The sequence below is a fragment of the Taudactylus pleione genome, unplaced genomic scaffold (genome assembly GCF_031769625.1).
Source record: "Taudactylus pleione unplaced genomic scaffold, aTauple2 ptg000053l, whole genome shotgun sequence".
Taxonomy (NCBI): Eukaryota; Metazoa; Chordata; class Amphibia; order Anura; family Myobatrachidae; genus Taudactylus; species Taudactylus pleione.
In genome coordinates this window covers 39803227-39819849 of record NW_028284455.1, presented here as the reverse complement: position 1 = coordinate 39819849, position 16623 = coordinate 39803227, and the positions used below count along the sequence as shown (strand labels likewise).

The window sequence follows — 16623 nt, the reverse complement described above, 5'->3', positions numbered from 1 at the left end:
GTGAGCCCGCGAGGGGTTAACTTTCTTTTTTTTGGCTGACTGTGTGGGCAGGAAACTACACTTCCGCCCTCAGTGTACGTCATACTTGCGGAGCTGATTGTCGGCTAACAGCGGGGAGGCGGGGGCGGTTATTGGGGGTGGAGCGGGGGCGGGCCAGCCAGTTGGTGGTACATTGGGGGTGGAACCGGGGGCGGAGCCACACGATCGCGTGATCGTGGCTCCGCCCCTCTTCACAATGCCGTTATTTTCGGCAGTGTGAAGCAGGGGGCGGGGCCACGATGGCGCGATTCAGCACGAATCGCGTCACCGGCTCCCCCGCTGCGTGTGTTTCTAATCTTTTCAGGGGGGAGGACGGGAGGTTCGGAGGCTTCCGGGAGGCTTGCCTGCCTTTCCGGGGGGCCGGGAGCGGCACCCGAAAATTGTGAGGCTCCCGGCCAAATCGGGAGGGTAGGCAAGCCTGGTGTACGTCAGTTCCAGGTACAAAATCTGAAGTGGAAATAGTCTCTACCGTGGAGAAAGGGTGATCCTGAGCCCTTTGGTATGTGAATTTGGCGCAGCAGTTGCCAGGCTATGCCTGCCTGAAGTGTTTGTGTACCTATCGCCTACTACAAATGGGGGTGCGGGTGGGGTGGAAAGGACACATAAACTGACTGAGCCAGGCTCGCCCTGATTGCTCAAAATAGCAGTAATAGTTTATTGGCTGCCATATTGCATTTCTTTTCAGAGACAGATCTTACTTACATTGGCCCCCACTGACTCATGTACTGGCTGTCGGCTGCACATGTGCAGTATGGACGCCGGATACGAATCCTGAAGCAAAGTGATAGATTGCAAATGCCACATGTTAGTATAGTTATACATAGGGGGGAATCCAATCAGCTGTGAGGTTTACTACACGTGTTAAACTGCAAAGGTTCACTTTTCCACGCAGCTTCAGGAGCTGCGAGAAAAAGTCAGTGAGAAAAGGCACCCTCGGAGGGTTAACACGCAGGGAAAACACATTGTTTCCACAGTTTAGGCAGGATCAGTGGGTTAGTGCGCATTAACGCCTGGTTTACCATTGTGGATAAATGCTATTTAATTGCATTTCACAGCACATGTAACTAGCCGTGGGGTAAACCTCGTGGCTAATTGAATTGTGATCCCAAATTATCCGTCATACAACATATATTATTCCAAATAGCAACTGTATTTGGAACCTGCCAAGAGCAAATCTGGAGAGTAGTTAGTAAATAATGTTGTTAATTAAAGGAAATTGTGGAAAGATTTTGGGGCATATCCAATTGGCTGTGAGGTTTTGCCCACAAAAAAATTATGCCAATTTTAGATTACCCCAGGTACCATAGGCGGTTTTATAATGGGTGCAAGTTGTGCGGTGCCCACACTGTACACCCTGCACCCATAGTCAGTGGTGTAACTAGGGTATTTGGAGCCCAGGGCAAATTTGAAAAGGGAGCCCCCCCCATCCCCCCCATGTACGCGCACCGAATGCGCGCGTGGCAAAAAATGGGCGTGGTCACTTAAAAATGGGGTGTGTCAACATGACACACCCCTTTATTTTCAAACTGAACATTCCTATCCATATGCACCTTAACCCCAGTAGTACCCCTTATACAGTACCCCCAGTATGCAGTTGTGGTCCCTCTCATGCAGGCCCATAGTAGTGCCCCTTATACAGTATCCCCAGTAGTGGTCCCTCTTATACAGCCCCCAATTAGTTCCCCTTACTCAGTACCCCCAGTAGTGACCCCCCCAAATGCAGTGCCCCATGTAGTGTTCCCCCTTATGCAGTGCCCCCAGTAGCAGTCCCCACAATGCAGTGCGCCCAGTAGCGGTATCCCCTTATGCAGTGCCCTTTATATGGTGCCCCCAGTAATAGTCCCCCCCTATGCAGTGCCCTTTTATATAGTGCCCCCAGCAGTAGTCCCCCCTATGCAGTTTTCCCAGTAGTGGTCCCCTTATGCAGGCACCCTGTAGTGATCCCCCTATCTAGTGCCCCCTGTAGTGATCCCCGCAGTGCCCCTAGCAGTAAGCCCCTTATATAGTGCCCCCAGCAGTAGTGTCCCCCCTCCCATGCAGTGCCCCCAGTAATGGTCCCCCTGATGCAGGCTCCCAGTAGTGACCCCCCCTATCCAGTGGTCCCTGTAGTGGCCCTTCCTATTATTGCCCCCAGTAGTGGTCCCCCGATTGCAGTGCCTCTAGTAATAGGCCCCTTTTAGAATGCCCCCAGTGGTAGTCCCCCCCCAAGTAGTAGTCCCCAGTAGAGTAGCCCCCCCCCAGTAGAGGTCCTCCCAGTGGCACCCCCAGTAGTAGCCACACCTCCCCCAGTAGAGGTCCCCCCAGTAGTAGCCAACCCCTCCCCCGTTGTGCAGATAGGTTTAAAAATAAATAAATATATATAAAAATATACTTACCTGATTCCACGCTGCTCCTGCTCGCCAGTCCGCCCGGGCTGGCGCGCTCAGCATTATGGGACTGACGTCATGACGTCAGTCCCATTACCCACTGCAGGAGCCGGACGGAAGTCCGGCTCTTGCAGTGGGTGCTGCAGCAGTCAATGAGAGCCTATCTGACTCTCATTGGCTGCTGTTTAACACACGCATCGCCGCCAGCGCTGGCGGCGATGCCTGTGTTATGCACAGCCTGAGCCCGCCTCCTAGCGCTATTGGGCAAGCGCTCGGGGAGGGAACGGGCTCAGGCGTGTAGCACAGGACCGGCGCTGGAAGCCTAGCGCCGGTCCTGTGCAAATGTGTAGCGCTGACTGCACTCATTGCGTCGGCGCTACACTGGCTATCTAGGGCGGGCTGGCCGGTACCGTGGCCAGCGGCGCGCCGCCGGTCCAACGGCGCCCAGGGCACGAACCCCGCTCGCCCTGCCCTAGTTACGTCACTGCCCATAGTTAATAATACCTTTCCGCTGATTCCGGTGTGCTGCTTCCCAGTGCAAAACTGGCGCTGCAGAGCAGCAAAAAAAATCACTGGGAAAATGGTGACGGCCATTTTCCCAGTGACCTGCACATGCGCAGAAAAGATGTCTTCGCGAATGAAGCCAGAATCTAATGCACATAGGCACTGACAGAGAGGAGGGGGCCCAAATGGAGGCTGCACACGGGCCCCCTCCTCTCTTAAAATGCCCCTGCCAGGTACACATGGTATCCATTTAAAAATAATTACTTGTGGGGTTTTTTTGCGGGAATTATGCCGCGAGGGAGAAGAAGAAGAGCAAACTCACCTATTCTGGCTGTTCCGGTCTCCGCTGTGCCCGGCTGATGCTTCTACACACTCCCAAACTGGCTGCAACTGACTGACGCACACAGTAAGTGACTGCACAGCACACTGAGGTCACACACACTGGACAGGGTCACATACCTGACAGGGGGGTCACACACATGACAGGAGGTCACACACAGGACTGGGGGTCAGATACAGGACTGGGGGTCACACACATGAGAGCGGGGTCACCCACAACTGACAGGGGGTTACTAACGGGGTCACACACACTGACAGGAGGTGACAGGGGTCTCATACACACACAGAAATCACACACTCTGCAGACGTCATGAGGAAGACTGCAGCATGCTGGACAAACGGAGGAGTAGGACAGTGCTGCTTAAAGGTGAGTAATTATTGGACTAATTAAGCTAACTGGAAACTTCCATTGCCTAATTAGTCACTGGGGGGAGGGGGCGGCACAGGGGTCCATAAGCAAGTCCTGATAACGTTTCCTTAAAATAAGGATGTAAGGAAAAATTAAACCTGCTCTGGAAGCGCTCCAAAAAAACTTGAGTTTTAAAAGAAAATAAATCAAAACTCTGCACCCAACTGAATTTAAAAAACTCACACCTGCAGACAAAATCCAACTGGGGCGAGATTTTTGTTAAGCTTGCACCTAATTGGAAATGCCCCTTTACCTTGGGAAAACATGACTCTCAGCTTTTTTGGATATTTGAAACAAGGATTTCTGAAAATATTAAGATACATACCTTCATGTATTTAATAAGTTGTATAGTAATTCACTTTGCATAAAGGCATTGTAACTAAAGTACTGTAGACTCTAGTGCAGCAATGGGCAACTGGCAGCTTTAGGGCCTGATTCAGACTTGGGAATAGAGTGAGATATCTCTCTCAACTGATCATCTTGGTGAAACCATATTGCACTGCAGGTGGGGCAGATTTAAAATGTGGAGAGAGATTTAGATTTGGGAGGGAGGTGTCCAAACTGACATCTAAAGTGCAGTGTAATAATAAAGCTGTGCAGTATTTGTGGGCTACATGTAAAAGCAGCCAAAAAAAATTATGTATTTACACCCTTTGCATTGCAACTCTCTATTCCCAAGTCTGAATCAGGCCCTTAGTGTCTCATGAGACCGGCTCTGCTCTTACCTACAGCCACCAGCTCCTTCCTTCTGAATGACCAATCAGTTATTATCTCTTCTTTATGCCCCTTCTAGCTTTACACATGCCCCCACTTTTTATTTACTGAAGGGTGAGGTAGCAGATGAAGTTGGATGCATCAAAAAGCAGAACATAACATTGAACTTGACAGTGATTATTACATTCAGGATCGGCCCCGGTCTCCTAGCACAACTATAATAAATACTTTCATTATTATTTTTAATACTGTGCATTGTCCCCCATGGGAATAATACACACACACACACATTGTCCGCCATGGGAAAAAAATACACATACTGTCGGCCTCCATGGAAGAAAAAAACATTGTATCCAACAGGGAAAATTAAAACACATTGTCCCACACAGAACAAACACACATATTGTCCCCCACGGGAAAAAAAACCACACTCATTGTCCACCACAGAATACACACACATTGTCCGCCACAGAAACAAATATACACACATTGTCCCCCACAGCGAAAAAATAAAACACATTATCCCCCACAGGTAAAAAATAAAACACTTTGGCCCTGATTCAGACCCACTCGCAAGCGGGCGCACGTACGTTAGGCGTACGTACAAAATTATTTAAATTCAATGGCTCGCTCGTATTTTCGTTCGCATCTAAAATTCCTCCCTAAGCTCAGGCGACCCCTCCTCTAACTAACGAGCGTGCGAAATAGCGAGCGTACATCCCCGAAATGGCTTGAAGGGAACGCACGCACAAGTATAAACCGGAAGTGGCCTTGTCAGATGTCGATTACCTGCTCCTTTATTCTGCCTACCTCCATCAATCGTATCATGCCAATCAATGTATCAATCAGCTTAATTATTTTTTTTTTTATCAACACAATGCAAGAAACTTTACTCTTGTCCGTGTTTGTGTTTACCCGCAGAATACGTACGGATGAAACATTCGCTTTTATTGTTCCAAAAACATGTGAACCACAATTAAACAATTGTTCTATTGCTGTGGATCCCCGCATATTTCCCGGGGTTCATTTCTTTATTTAAATTTGCTTACGCATGTCACTGCATCAAGCCTATCATAACTCTCCAGAGATTTCTGGCCCTGTTGAACACATGACTCATACACTAACCAATAAAATTGCTCCTGTTAATTTCCAAAATACATTAGCCAATCAGAAATTTTTTGCACACTTTATCAAAAATGATTTGTATGAAAAACACCATTGCCATCATGAGAGCCTCCGCATTCACCAGGCGCGAGCTGCTGGTGCTTACGGAGGTGATGGATCGCCGTATCACCAGCCAGCCTCCACCCATCACCAACCGGCAGAAGCGCTCCGCGTATGCGGAGGCACGGTCCCGCCTGCGGTCCTTCGGTTCACGCTGCAACATCGGGCAGCTGGAGCGCAGGTGGTCAGACCTGCAACGGCGAACGCCCCGCTTGCTGGCATGCTTTCGCATGCAGATACAGGAAAGTAAGTGTTATGTATTGTGGTTTTCATGTTTGTGTTTGTGGGGCAAACTGTGTGTGCATGTTTTCCTGTCTGTCCTATTTATTATTTGTCCTCATATCTGCATGTGCATGTTTTCCTGTCTGTCCTATTTATTATTTGTCCTCATATCTGCATGGCCATGCTTTCCCTCTATTTCTGATTTATTAATTCTACTCCTATTTGCATGTTTTTTGTTGGTGGTTTTTTTTTTTCTTTTGGGCCCCGGATTTGGCCAGAAACTAACCTCAATTTGTTTGACATATTTTAGGTGGACAGCCAAGACTACGCCGTCACCGTCCGGCCAGACGGCGTTCCCGCCCACTATCCCCAACCCCCAGCCAACACTCCACCCCAAATATTTCCCCTATTCCCCACTCCTCCCCAGCCTTCCAAGACCCTCTACCGGAACTGTCGGGCCTCCTTCCCCTCCGTCCCACTTCCCCCTCTCCTCCACCCACCCCTCTTCCAATTACCCCCTCCCCGGAGTCCGTCATTACCCCTCCCCGTTCTTTGGGGAATGAAGGCTCCTCCGAGGAAGAACATGGAGGGACTTCCGGAGCTCCCGTTTTGGCTCCCGGTATGTTTTTCTTTCGCATTTTTTTTAAGCACAAACTGTTTGTATGTAATCATGTGTCGTGCCTTTTTTCGTGCTTTTTTGGTTTACTTTTGGTGATTTAGCAGTTTGCCTTTACCTCTTCCTGCTGATTTCAACATACACATATCACACCTGTGGGAATTTGTACATAGGCCTTGTATTTTTGGCAGCACCCCCTTTTTGTTTTGGTTTGCTTTTTTTAGGTTTAGGAGTGATTTCGTTGTGTTTTTGTTTTTTTAATGTGGATTCCCTATTGTTTTATTAATCCACACACTTTTCTCACCCACAGAGGAACAGAGGCGTCGGCAAGAGGTGGACGAATGTGTTGCCCAGATGCGCCAACATGTCATTGGCGTTCTTGTGGGCCTTGACCGGCTGTCTGGCATCCTTCGCCAGTAGTTTTTTTTGTTTATTTTCGTTTTCTAAATAAATGTTGTATTTCTAATATACGTTCTGGCTCATTCTTTTTTTCCAAAACACAGATAGTTTACCCTGACATAAGTAGACTGTTCCTGCAAGGATTTCCCTTTTTTAAAAGTTAGATTGTGTTTTGTATTTGTATGTAAAACAGCCACAAGAAACACATAACAGTAACAATTTCATTTCCCTTTTTGGGTGTAGTGTCAATTAGATATTTCTACATTTTACAGGTTCCTAGTTGGTGTGCAAGCTGCTTAGGCCAATCTTACAAATCCAAAGGTTTGGACAGGCTTCCTTTTGGTGTGGGTTGTGAACCTGAAAACATATTTCAGTTTACCTCAACTGGTGTCAGTACTGGATTACCCCTTAGTCAAATGTAAGGTGTGTTAACCTGGTTACACTTGCTGTTAACGTCCAAAAAAGGAAGACCATTTCACTCTCCAAACATTTATTCACAACATAAATGAGAAATCAAAGTGGTCACTCCCCAAAAAAAAAACAGTGATAATCTCAAATACAACACATACCAATAAAATATTTAAATAAAAAAAACAATCAAGAACTGGTTGACGAAGGACCATGCCAACATGATTCCACAAACATGGCGTTGCGATATGGGTTCCAGAATATATGCCCAAAATGACCAGATCCAGGTTTGGTAAGGGTAGCAGGAAGTAGTGAGCGTTGGAGTGCCAAAGAATATGTGAACAAACAGAAGATGGTGAAAAAATTAAAAATAAATTAGATGTTCGCAAACAAACACAAACACATTAGGTATAAACACTGTAGTTTTGGTTAAGCTTACCTAAAAAATCTGGCCACCACATCATCGCGTATGGCCCCCCCACATACTGACCTCCGACCAACCTCGGGGGGGCCATCCTCAGGTAAGGCATCTTCTGGCTGCATTGGGACACCACTCCTTATGGCGATGTTGTGAAATATCCCACACAGGACCACAATTTTCGACACCATATCCGGCAAATACATGAGCTCGCCACCAGAGCGGTGGAGGCATCTGAATCGGCCTTTTAAAAGGCCGATACAGCGCTCCACCACTTGCCTGGTGGCTGTAAGTGTGGAATTATACTCACTTTGTGGGCCTGGTGTGGGAGCCAAATAAGGAGTGAGCAGCCAGGACATGCAAGGGTATCCACTGTCTCCTGTGAATAATAATAGACAACATCAGGAACACTGTGTATCAAGCTTAACATTGTTATGTACTAAAGGTCTCCACTTACCCAGAAGCCACGCATCACCAGCTTGTAGGTTGGTTAATTTCTGCCATATCCCTGATTGCCGGATGATGAAGGAGTCATGTGCACTTCCTGGTAATTTAGCATTCAGGGACAGGATCTGGAGGGAGGCATCACATACCACCATTACATTCAGGGAGTGATAGTGTTTCCTGTTTCTAAATATTGCCTCCAGCCATGCTGGAGGCTGAAGTGGTATGTGAGTACCATCCACAACCCCTATGATGTGTGGGAAGCCAGCTATTTGGTAAAAATTGGCCTTGGCCACACTAAGGGCACCCATATCCAAAGGCATTTTAATAAAATGATGGAGGTGCTTGAAAAGTGCCTCCATCACTGCCCTCAGGATCTGGGAAAAGGAGGATTGGGAGATGCCCGCCACTATTCCCACCGTTGTTTGAAACGATCCTGAGGCACAGAAATGTAACACCGCCATAAATTGCGTCAGTGGTGGTATTGCTGTTGGACTGTCAATTTGCCGCTCAAGATCACTTTCTATTAATGAGAGAGTGTCTATGATGATTTTGGGAGGTAGACGGTAGCGTCTTAAAACCTCATCATCGGGCATTCCAAAAAGGGTGACACGTGTTCGAAATATCTGGGGCCTTGCATGCCTACGATGCCTACGCCTGGGACGAGATTGAGGTTGGTCAGCTTCCGGGAGCAGGGCCAGAACAATTCGACCCAGATCTACCTGAAATTCAAAGTTTACAATGTAAGGCTTTTGAGCCACCCCAAAAGTAACATAAAACAACTTAGCTTTATGATACCATCCATAGCTGCTTACATGCCGGGGTATTGTCATGATACGTCAAAACTGTAAACAAGCCAAAAATGATACATCAAAAATTTACAGGGTGAATTTATGTTTGTCAAATTGGTGCAAGCCAAAACATAAAATAGGCGAAACACACATTTGGGCATCGATCAAAACGACATTGCACACCGTACGTCAAATAGGGGTCAAATGTAAGCCAAAAATGGAAAAGGGAAAACAAAAACTGGTTTACATGATGAATAAGCATCGAAAAATGCGCTAAATAGTTCGCAAATGCAAGAAAAATAATGGACTTACCAAGAGCTAATATATAAGATTTCCCTCAAAAAGGTCTTTGGGTCCGCAAGCCAAAAAAAACTAAAAGAGATGAAATTAGTGTTAAGCTGAAAACATTAAATTAAAAACAAGAAGTAGACACCAATTGGCCACAAGTTAGACTTCACCAAACTTACCAAATCAGGAAACGAGGGCCCAAAAAAACAACAAAAATGCGAACGGATCAAAAAATAAACTGTAGCAAAACCAAAAAAAGCCAAAATCCACCAAATCCTCCAACCGTAAAGCACAAACTCCAACCAACTTAACCGCCAACAACGCAACCTCGAATCCACACACACCAAGCCATAAATAGTGTTTATTTTCCCGCACAAATTAAGGATGAATCCTAGGGACGCACAATCAATGATGCGGCCGCAAAGTAAGGACGCATGTATAAATACGTCACGAAATCACATTGAATTTCTGGATGATTTCATGCTGGAAGCAGAGACATGGCTTCAGACCAGGGAAACAATGGCCAAAATTCCGGCGGTAAGGCCTTCATGCATTTTGTCTCAATGATTATTTTCAAACATAATATTGTTCAAGTTGTGAAGTGGCTAAATCTGCATATTTACCCAAATAGGTGAGGACGATGACATGGAAGAGACTGCTGGCCCCAGTCAACCCGCCAAAGCTGCCAAAAAGAAAAGGCAGCCACAATTCACAAGAAATGAGATGGAGGTTTTGATCCAGAAGTGTGTTGACATCCTGCCCCAGGCAGACAGGAATATGAGCCAAAGCCAGAAGTGGAGAATGTGGGAGGAGGTCGCCGTTGCTGTCAATAGGGTGGGTGATTATGTCCGTCTAGCCCGGGATGTCAAAAGGCGGTAAGTAAACACTTTCCCACCCTATAAACAAGCCCCATTTTAAACAAAAGGATAATGGTTCAAATTTCAATCCACAGATGGGGCGACTTCAAATATCGTCTCAAGCAAAAACTTGCCGACAGGGCTAGGCATGCAAGGGGGACAGGTGGGGGTCCCACCCCTGTGTCATTGGAGTTGACAGACTTAGAAGAGCTGGCACAGGGGTGTGTGCAGCCTGTGGAGGTGTTTGGCGTGTCCAACATGGATACGGACATGCCAGACTTTGCGGCTCCTCATGTTGGCCCAGGTAAGTCTTGTGATGTCACCAACTCTGAAATGCTATTGTGCCAATATGTAGATTCTAATGTGAGTCTTTTCTCATTTTTCCTAACAGAGACACAGGCGGATGAGTCTGCTCCAGAGGGGAGCCTTGGCCGCAGAATTTCTGCTGGCTCTGCAGGGGAGGAACCAGTACATCCGGCTGAGGACCCTGTAGAAGCCAGTCCAGGGCGTGCCCCCTCGCAGGCAGTGGGCCTCCTCACAGAACTCAATTTAAAATCGGATTTCCATACGGAGATTCTGCAGAGGATGGACGCCAGTCTGATACGGGTGGCTGAGGCCCTGGAGCAAAATGCTGCGGCCAACGTGACCATTGGTCAGGCCCTGGCGGAAAATACCAGGGCCAACATCCGCATCGCCGATGCCCTGGAGCAGCTCGTTCGCCAGCACATGGTGGAGCCGACCTCCCTTCCTGCCGGAACATCAGGATCCTCCACCTCTGGCACAACATCAGCCAATCCTCCAAATGTGCCTAGCCCTGTGCCTAGTCCAGAGGCCACAACATCTGCCTCTGGACAGGCCAGCCCGATGGCATCCCGGACCCGGTCTGGCGCCCACCCTCCCCCATCCAAACGGGCGAAAAAACGGTGACAGCAATGGCGACTTTTCCCACACTCCTTCTGTGCTTTGCTCATATTCCTCTCTGGTCAAAACTTCCCTCTCCTTTCTTGTGAAATGTTTTTAATTTATTTTTGTACGTTTATGTTAGCAGTTATTGATTATTTATTTTTGTGAAAAAGTATCTTTGCCACAAAAAAAGGCAACAAAATATTATGCCAATTTGTTTGTGTTTAAACAATAAATTTCAGAAAAAAATCTGACATTGTATTGTGACATTATTGTACAAATGGGTTACATTTAATCTTGGCCCTAAAGGCAAAAACTGACAAAAAAAAAATTTCTTTTTTTTTTAAAAAAGGCCTCTTGAAGGAACGTTTAAAAATTCACATAACGATGCAAATTCCACAGTAAAAAAAAAAAGGGGAGCTAATTAAAACATGATGACATTATTGTTACAATAGGCCATAAACAACAAATTGAGGCCAAAATAAAACCCAAAAAATGTACGCAAATTGATTGTGTAATCCTGACATTAGCAGCTATGATTTCCACCTGCGTACGCTTTTGTGCTATCCCAATAAACTGCTTTCCAAACACATACCAAGCCGGTTTTCAATACAACACTAATTGCTTTTCTGACCACCCGCGATTAATCGCTGCAACATCGTGGAGTCCCGGGACGGAGGAGAAGGCCATCGCCAATGTGGTCGAGTAATCCAGACCCTAAGCTGTGCAAGCATTTTGAAGGGAAAGAGGATGTTCCAGTGACGTATGAGACGGTCCGAACACATTTGACGTTCGCATCTGCTAATGTATGTACGCCCCAAAAACGCCTCGCCACGCCTGCGTTTTTCCATCTCCACCCCCGTCAACACCCAAAAACGCCCTGTTCTGTCAATCACATTTGACATGTCACTTCCTGTACGCTATTTTAGGAACGAGAGAAAAAAAGCTCGCAATCTGCCGTACGCACATGCGCAGTGTAACACCAATGCATGCGCGGTTAGTCAACATCGGAACGCAACGAGCGTACTGTTGTTAACGTGCGGCTCTGAATGAGGGCCTTTGTTCTCCACAGGAAAAAAATAAAACACATTGTCACCAACACAGGAAAAAAACATACACATTGTCCCCCATGGGAAAAAAGAACACACATAATATTGTCCACCACAGAATTAAATCACACACATTATCCCCACGGGAAAAAAACACACACACTCTACACAACAGAAAAAAAACCTTACACACACATAGGCTGCCACAGGAAAAAATAAAACACATTGTCCCCTAGTGGAAAAAAGTAAAACACATTGTCCCCGGATGACTGCGTGACCTATGATTTCACGCCACAACGTCACCATAGGTCACTGCCAGGGCCGTATCTGAGCTGCCCAGATGAGCCCAATGGTGCCCGGTCCTGAAGTTAGTACTGGCACTGCTGCTGCCCACCAGTCTGCATTGCTGCAGGGTCCTTTGTGCGGCTACTCCACTGGAATGGCCTCGAGCCGGCCCTGCCTACATTAGCCACTTAATTGGTGTGGTAGCCAGTTAAGTGGCCACCAGATAACTGACACTCGCATGGGATGCAACTGCCACCAGATGAGCTTTCACTGACACATACCTCCCAACAGGACCCTCTCCAGGAGGGACACAATGCCCTGGTTTCTGGACTTCCCTGGTAATTTATGATTGGTGGCGATTCCAGAGGTGGGGCTGCAGTACAGTCCAAAATTCAAATAGGGAAGTCACACCAACTGCCAGAGTCTGCAGCGTTTGAAATGACATTTGGTGTGGCTCCCCTATTTGAATTTTGGACTGCTCTGCAGCCCCACCTCTTACCAGGGAAGTCCAGGACCAGAGCATCGTGTCCCTCATGGAGAGGGTCATGTTGGGAGGTATGCTGACATGATCGCATCACATGAAACTGAGTCTTCCTCCTCCGCCTTCCGGAATTTTAATTGAAAAATCTGTTCTGCACATGTGATTTCCTGTTGCTGGTATGTAGCTGTCTGTTACCACAAAGATAACATCTCCATTTTGTATCCCACAATGCCATGCAAATAGCATTCTGAAGCGAATGCACCAAACACAGTATGTATTCTGTGTACCACCCTGCCTTATGGCTATGATGTATCTCTCCCTCCCGGTTTCCTTTCTGTATCCCATTTCTACTTGTAAAAATTGAATAAAACCTAATAATGGGAGGGGAGTCAGATGCAAAGAGTGGAACTGAAGTTCCCCTCTGAGCAGCATTCAGCCAATCTCTGCTCTCCAATTGCAAGGAAGGACTGTGTCAGATGTCTATGATACATTTTGTAACTCTCTAATATCTTACTTTACCTGCTGCTATGTTATAAGGTTGGAGTCTCTTTTTTATTAACAATGTTTCATCTGAAATTTAAGGCAATGTTTAGTCCTCTTTAGTATTGGGACAATGATTGCAAACTTTATTTAACATCTATAATCCATATCCCCTCAGTGACAATCAAGTTTATCCTCAAAACCACAAAATGTTCACTAGGCAGACATTACTTGTGCTCATATTGAAGTGTTAGTATATGATGCATCATGGAAACAGTTATCAAGTGTTTTTTTTCTTTTTGCATAATATTTTGTTGTATGAATGCATATTCTGATAAAATAAAGGTGACTTTCATAAGATAATTATTACAAAGCAAATGTGGATTAATGGTCCTTGTTCTTGTCTTCTAGACAGTATGATGAGTAAACTAGCGGACACGAAGGAGCAGATGATACCATGAAGAGAAGGTCACAGGCCCTCTGTTGCCATCTGTTTAGTAAGTACAGATTAGCTCACTTACAGTGTTTATATTCATTAATCTTTTTATAGATCCTGTTCAGCAGGCATGTTTTGCATCTTTAAAGTAACCTGCTTGACTTAAAAACAGCTATGTAAGGTTGTCTAAAGAAATTACTAGGACTGAATATTCGACTAACCAGCAAAACCATCCATGATTCTAGGGTAGGGATAGACAATACATTGATTGACTAACTAAATATAACTGACAGATTTATATACACCCATCAGCAATAACGTTAAAACTTCCTGTCTAATATTGTGTAGCTCCAAAACCGCTCTGACCCATCGAGGCATGGACTCCACAAGACCTCTGAAAGTGTCCTGTGATTTCTGGCACCAAGATGTTACTGTAGATTCTTTAAGTCTTGACAGTCCTGTTACAAGGTGGGGCCTCCAAGACTTGGACTTGTTTTTTCAGCACATTCCACAGATGCTCGATTGAGATCTGGGGAATTTTCAAGGCCAAATCCTTCGAACTCTGTCATGTCTCTCAAACCATTCCTGAACAATTTTTGCAGTGCGGCAGGTGCATTATCCTGCTGAAAGTGACCACTGCCATCAGGGAATACCATTGCCATGAAGGGACATGTCAATGTAATATGAATGGCAGGACCCAAGCTTTCCCAGAAGAACATTGCCCAGAGCATCACACTGCCTCTGCCGGCTTGACCACTTCCCATAATGCATCCTGGTGACACAAACGCACCCGGCTGTCCACATGATGTAAAATAAACTGTGATTCATCAGACGAGCCCAGGTTCTACCATTGCTCCATTGTCCAGATATGAGACTCATGAGCCCACGGTAGGCTCTTTCAGTGGTTGATAGGGGTCAGCATGAGCACTCTAACCGTACACAGTGAGCTGTGATGCAATGTGTGTTCTGCTTCTGACACCTTTCTATAATGCCTAATATATTCCAACCCTTGACCAATTAAAATTAAAACACATAATTATGGTAAAACCCTTTTAAATTCACTGGACTATGGCCCTGATTCAGACCCACTCGCAAGCGGCTGTCCGCTCGCAAGTGGGTCGATGGTCTGCACTGAGCATGCGCACGACGGAGGGATCTCCGTCGTGCGCATGCGCCAGACGCGACAAGCAAAGGAAAGTCCTTCGCTCGTTGTGTCTGATCAAAGGGGGCGTGCTGTCGATGTTGATTGTCAGCACGCCCCCTTTGGTGGGCGTACCGTGGGCGTGCCTCCCTGACGGGGCGTTCCCACGAGAACGCCTCCCGTCAGAAGCCGGCCCACTGACATCACTAGTGATGTCAGTGGGAGTGATTTTGGCTCTAATAGAGCCAAAATCACTTCGGGGCTTGCGGTTGAAAACCTCAACCGCAGGCTCCGGCTCGCAGTTTCGATGGTCGCGATGGTCACGACCATCGCGGCCATCAAACTGCACGCTCGTATAGGCTGTGGGTGGTGACCCACAGCTATACGAGCGTCCAGGAGGACGCTCCATTTTTATGGAGGGCGGCCCTCATTCAGAGCGTGCGCTCTGCTCAGAGCGTACGGCTCTGAATGAGGGCCTATGTATGCACAAGTGTGCAGACTCTATCACTGATGGATCGGCGGGGGTCTTTTCCTATATATTACAAATATATCTTAGACTGTTGACAATATATGAATTTTCTTTTTACATTTCCTTTTACAAATAGTATGAGCACTGTGAATTCCCGTTTGCAATACTTTGCAGGAATAAAACAGGTTTCCCATGTATGTGACTAACAAATTGTGCACGATATTGGCATATATGACAAAAGAAAACATAGGAAAAGTAATTTAGCATTCTTCCCAAAGTAATTGACTCAGCTACAAGCCTTTTACATTTCCAAGTGAGCCATCAATTCCCAATTCAACGCCACCTGTCACAACTAAAATGTGGTATGAATAGACTTCTGCTGGAGATAACAAGAAGCAGATTACAATACAGATTCATCCCTGGTGTAATAGGTCATATAAGCAGGTCTTATAGCAGAACATTATGGAATTTTGCTGAAGGCAAAACAAAAGGCAGCATATTAAATTCAAAATACTAATATCATTTTTACTGTGAAAAAAACCCTAATGTTTTTACTCTACACAAGAAAAAAAAAAAAAAACTTTAAAGGTCATCTATGAACCGTGAATAACCCTCGCTTACTGTGTAAGTGTGGTTTTGTGATGTCATGTGAGTGTCTTTGAGGACATGACTGTATACTTATTGATTAGCGCAGAGCTATCGTGATTATGTTACTGTATTTATCAGTAGATACTGAGGAACATTAAATCTTGGATGATGTTACATTCATGATCATTTCAGTTTTTGTAACCCACCATAGTGAACTGCATATGAACCTATATTTGCATTTCCATGTTGTGGGAATCTGTGATGTGCTGTAAGTAGGTGGTATGTGAGTGTGAGGTAGGCAGCTTTATGCATTGTCCATTTGGATTCCCAGTACTGATGAGGAAGATAGATAATGGCAAAATTATGGTCATTAAGTCATATTATAATCCAAACCAGTGACAGGCTGCTCCCCCCCCCCCTACCCCCCCTAATTTTCTATTACTGCAAATGGAATTATTATAAGATACTGTTCGGTAATATATATGATTTCATATCTATGTTGGATATTAATAGACAATGATTTGAGAACATGTTTTATGATAAACAGGTAAAGAATTCTGCCCTTTTAAGATTCAAGTACTTGACCCTCTGTTTTCTAAAGCTTGGTACACACTTTTTCGATTGTAGGCTGATCGGGTAAAACTGTCCTGATCAGCCGTGCAGTCTGTCCCCAGTGTAACCCCATGACAGCCGCGTGCACACTGTGCAGACATAGCACAGTGTGTACGGGCTTCTATGGGATCGGGAGGTCAA

The 16623-nt window shown here is 45.9% G+C and overlaps 1 protein-coding gene across 1 annotated transcript in view; it reads left to right on the top strand.

Annotated features, from left to right (window-relative positions):
• Positions 1 to 16623, top strand: part of TMEM108 (transmembrane protein 108) — a 310883-nt gene that overhangs the window by 138515 nt on the left and 155745 nt on the right. The window contains exon 3 of the mRNA XM_088463835.1: positions 13648 to 13733. Within this exon, the coding sequence (XP_088319961.1) occupies positions 13694 to 13733 (40 nt within the window). The 5' untranslated portion in view covers positions 13648 to 13693. The remainder of the gene's footprint in view (positions 1 to 13647; positions 13734 to 16623) is intronic.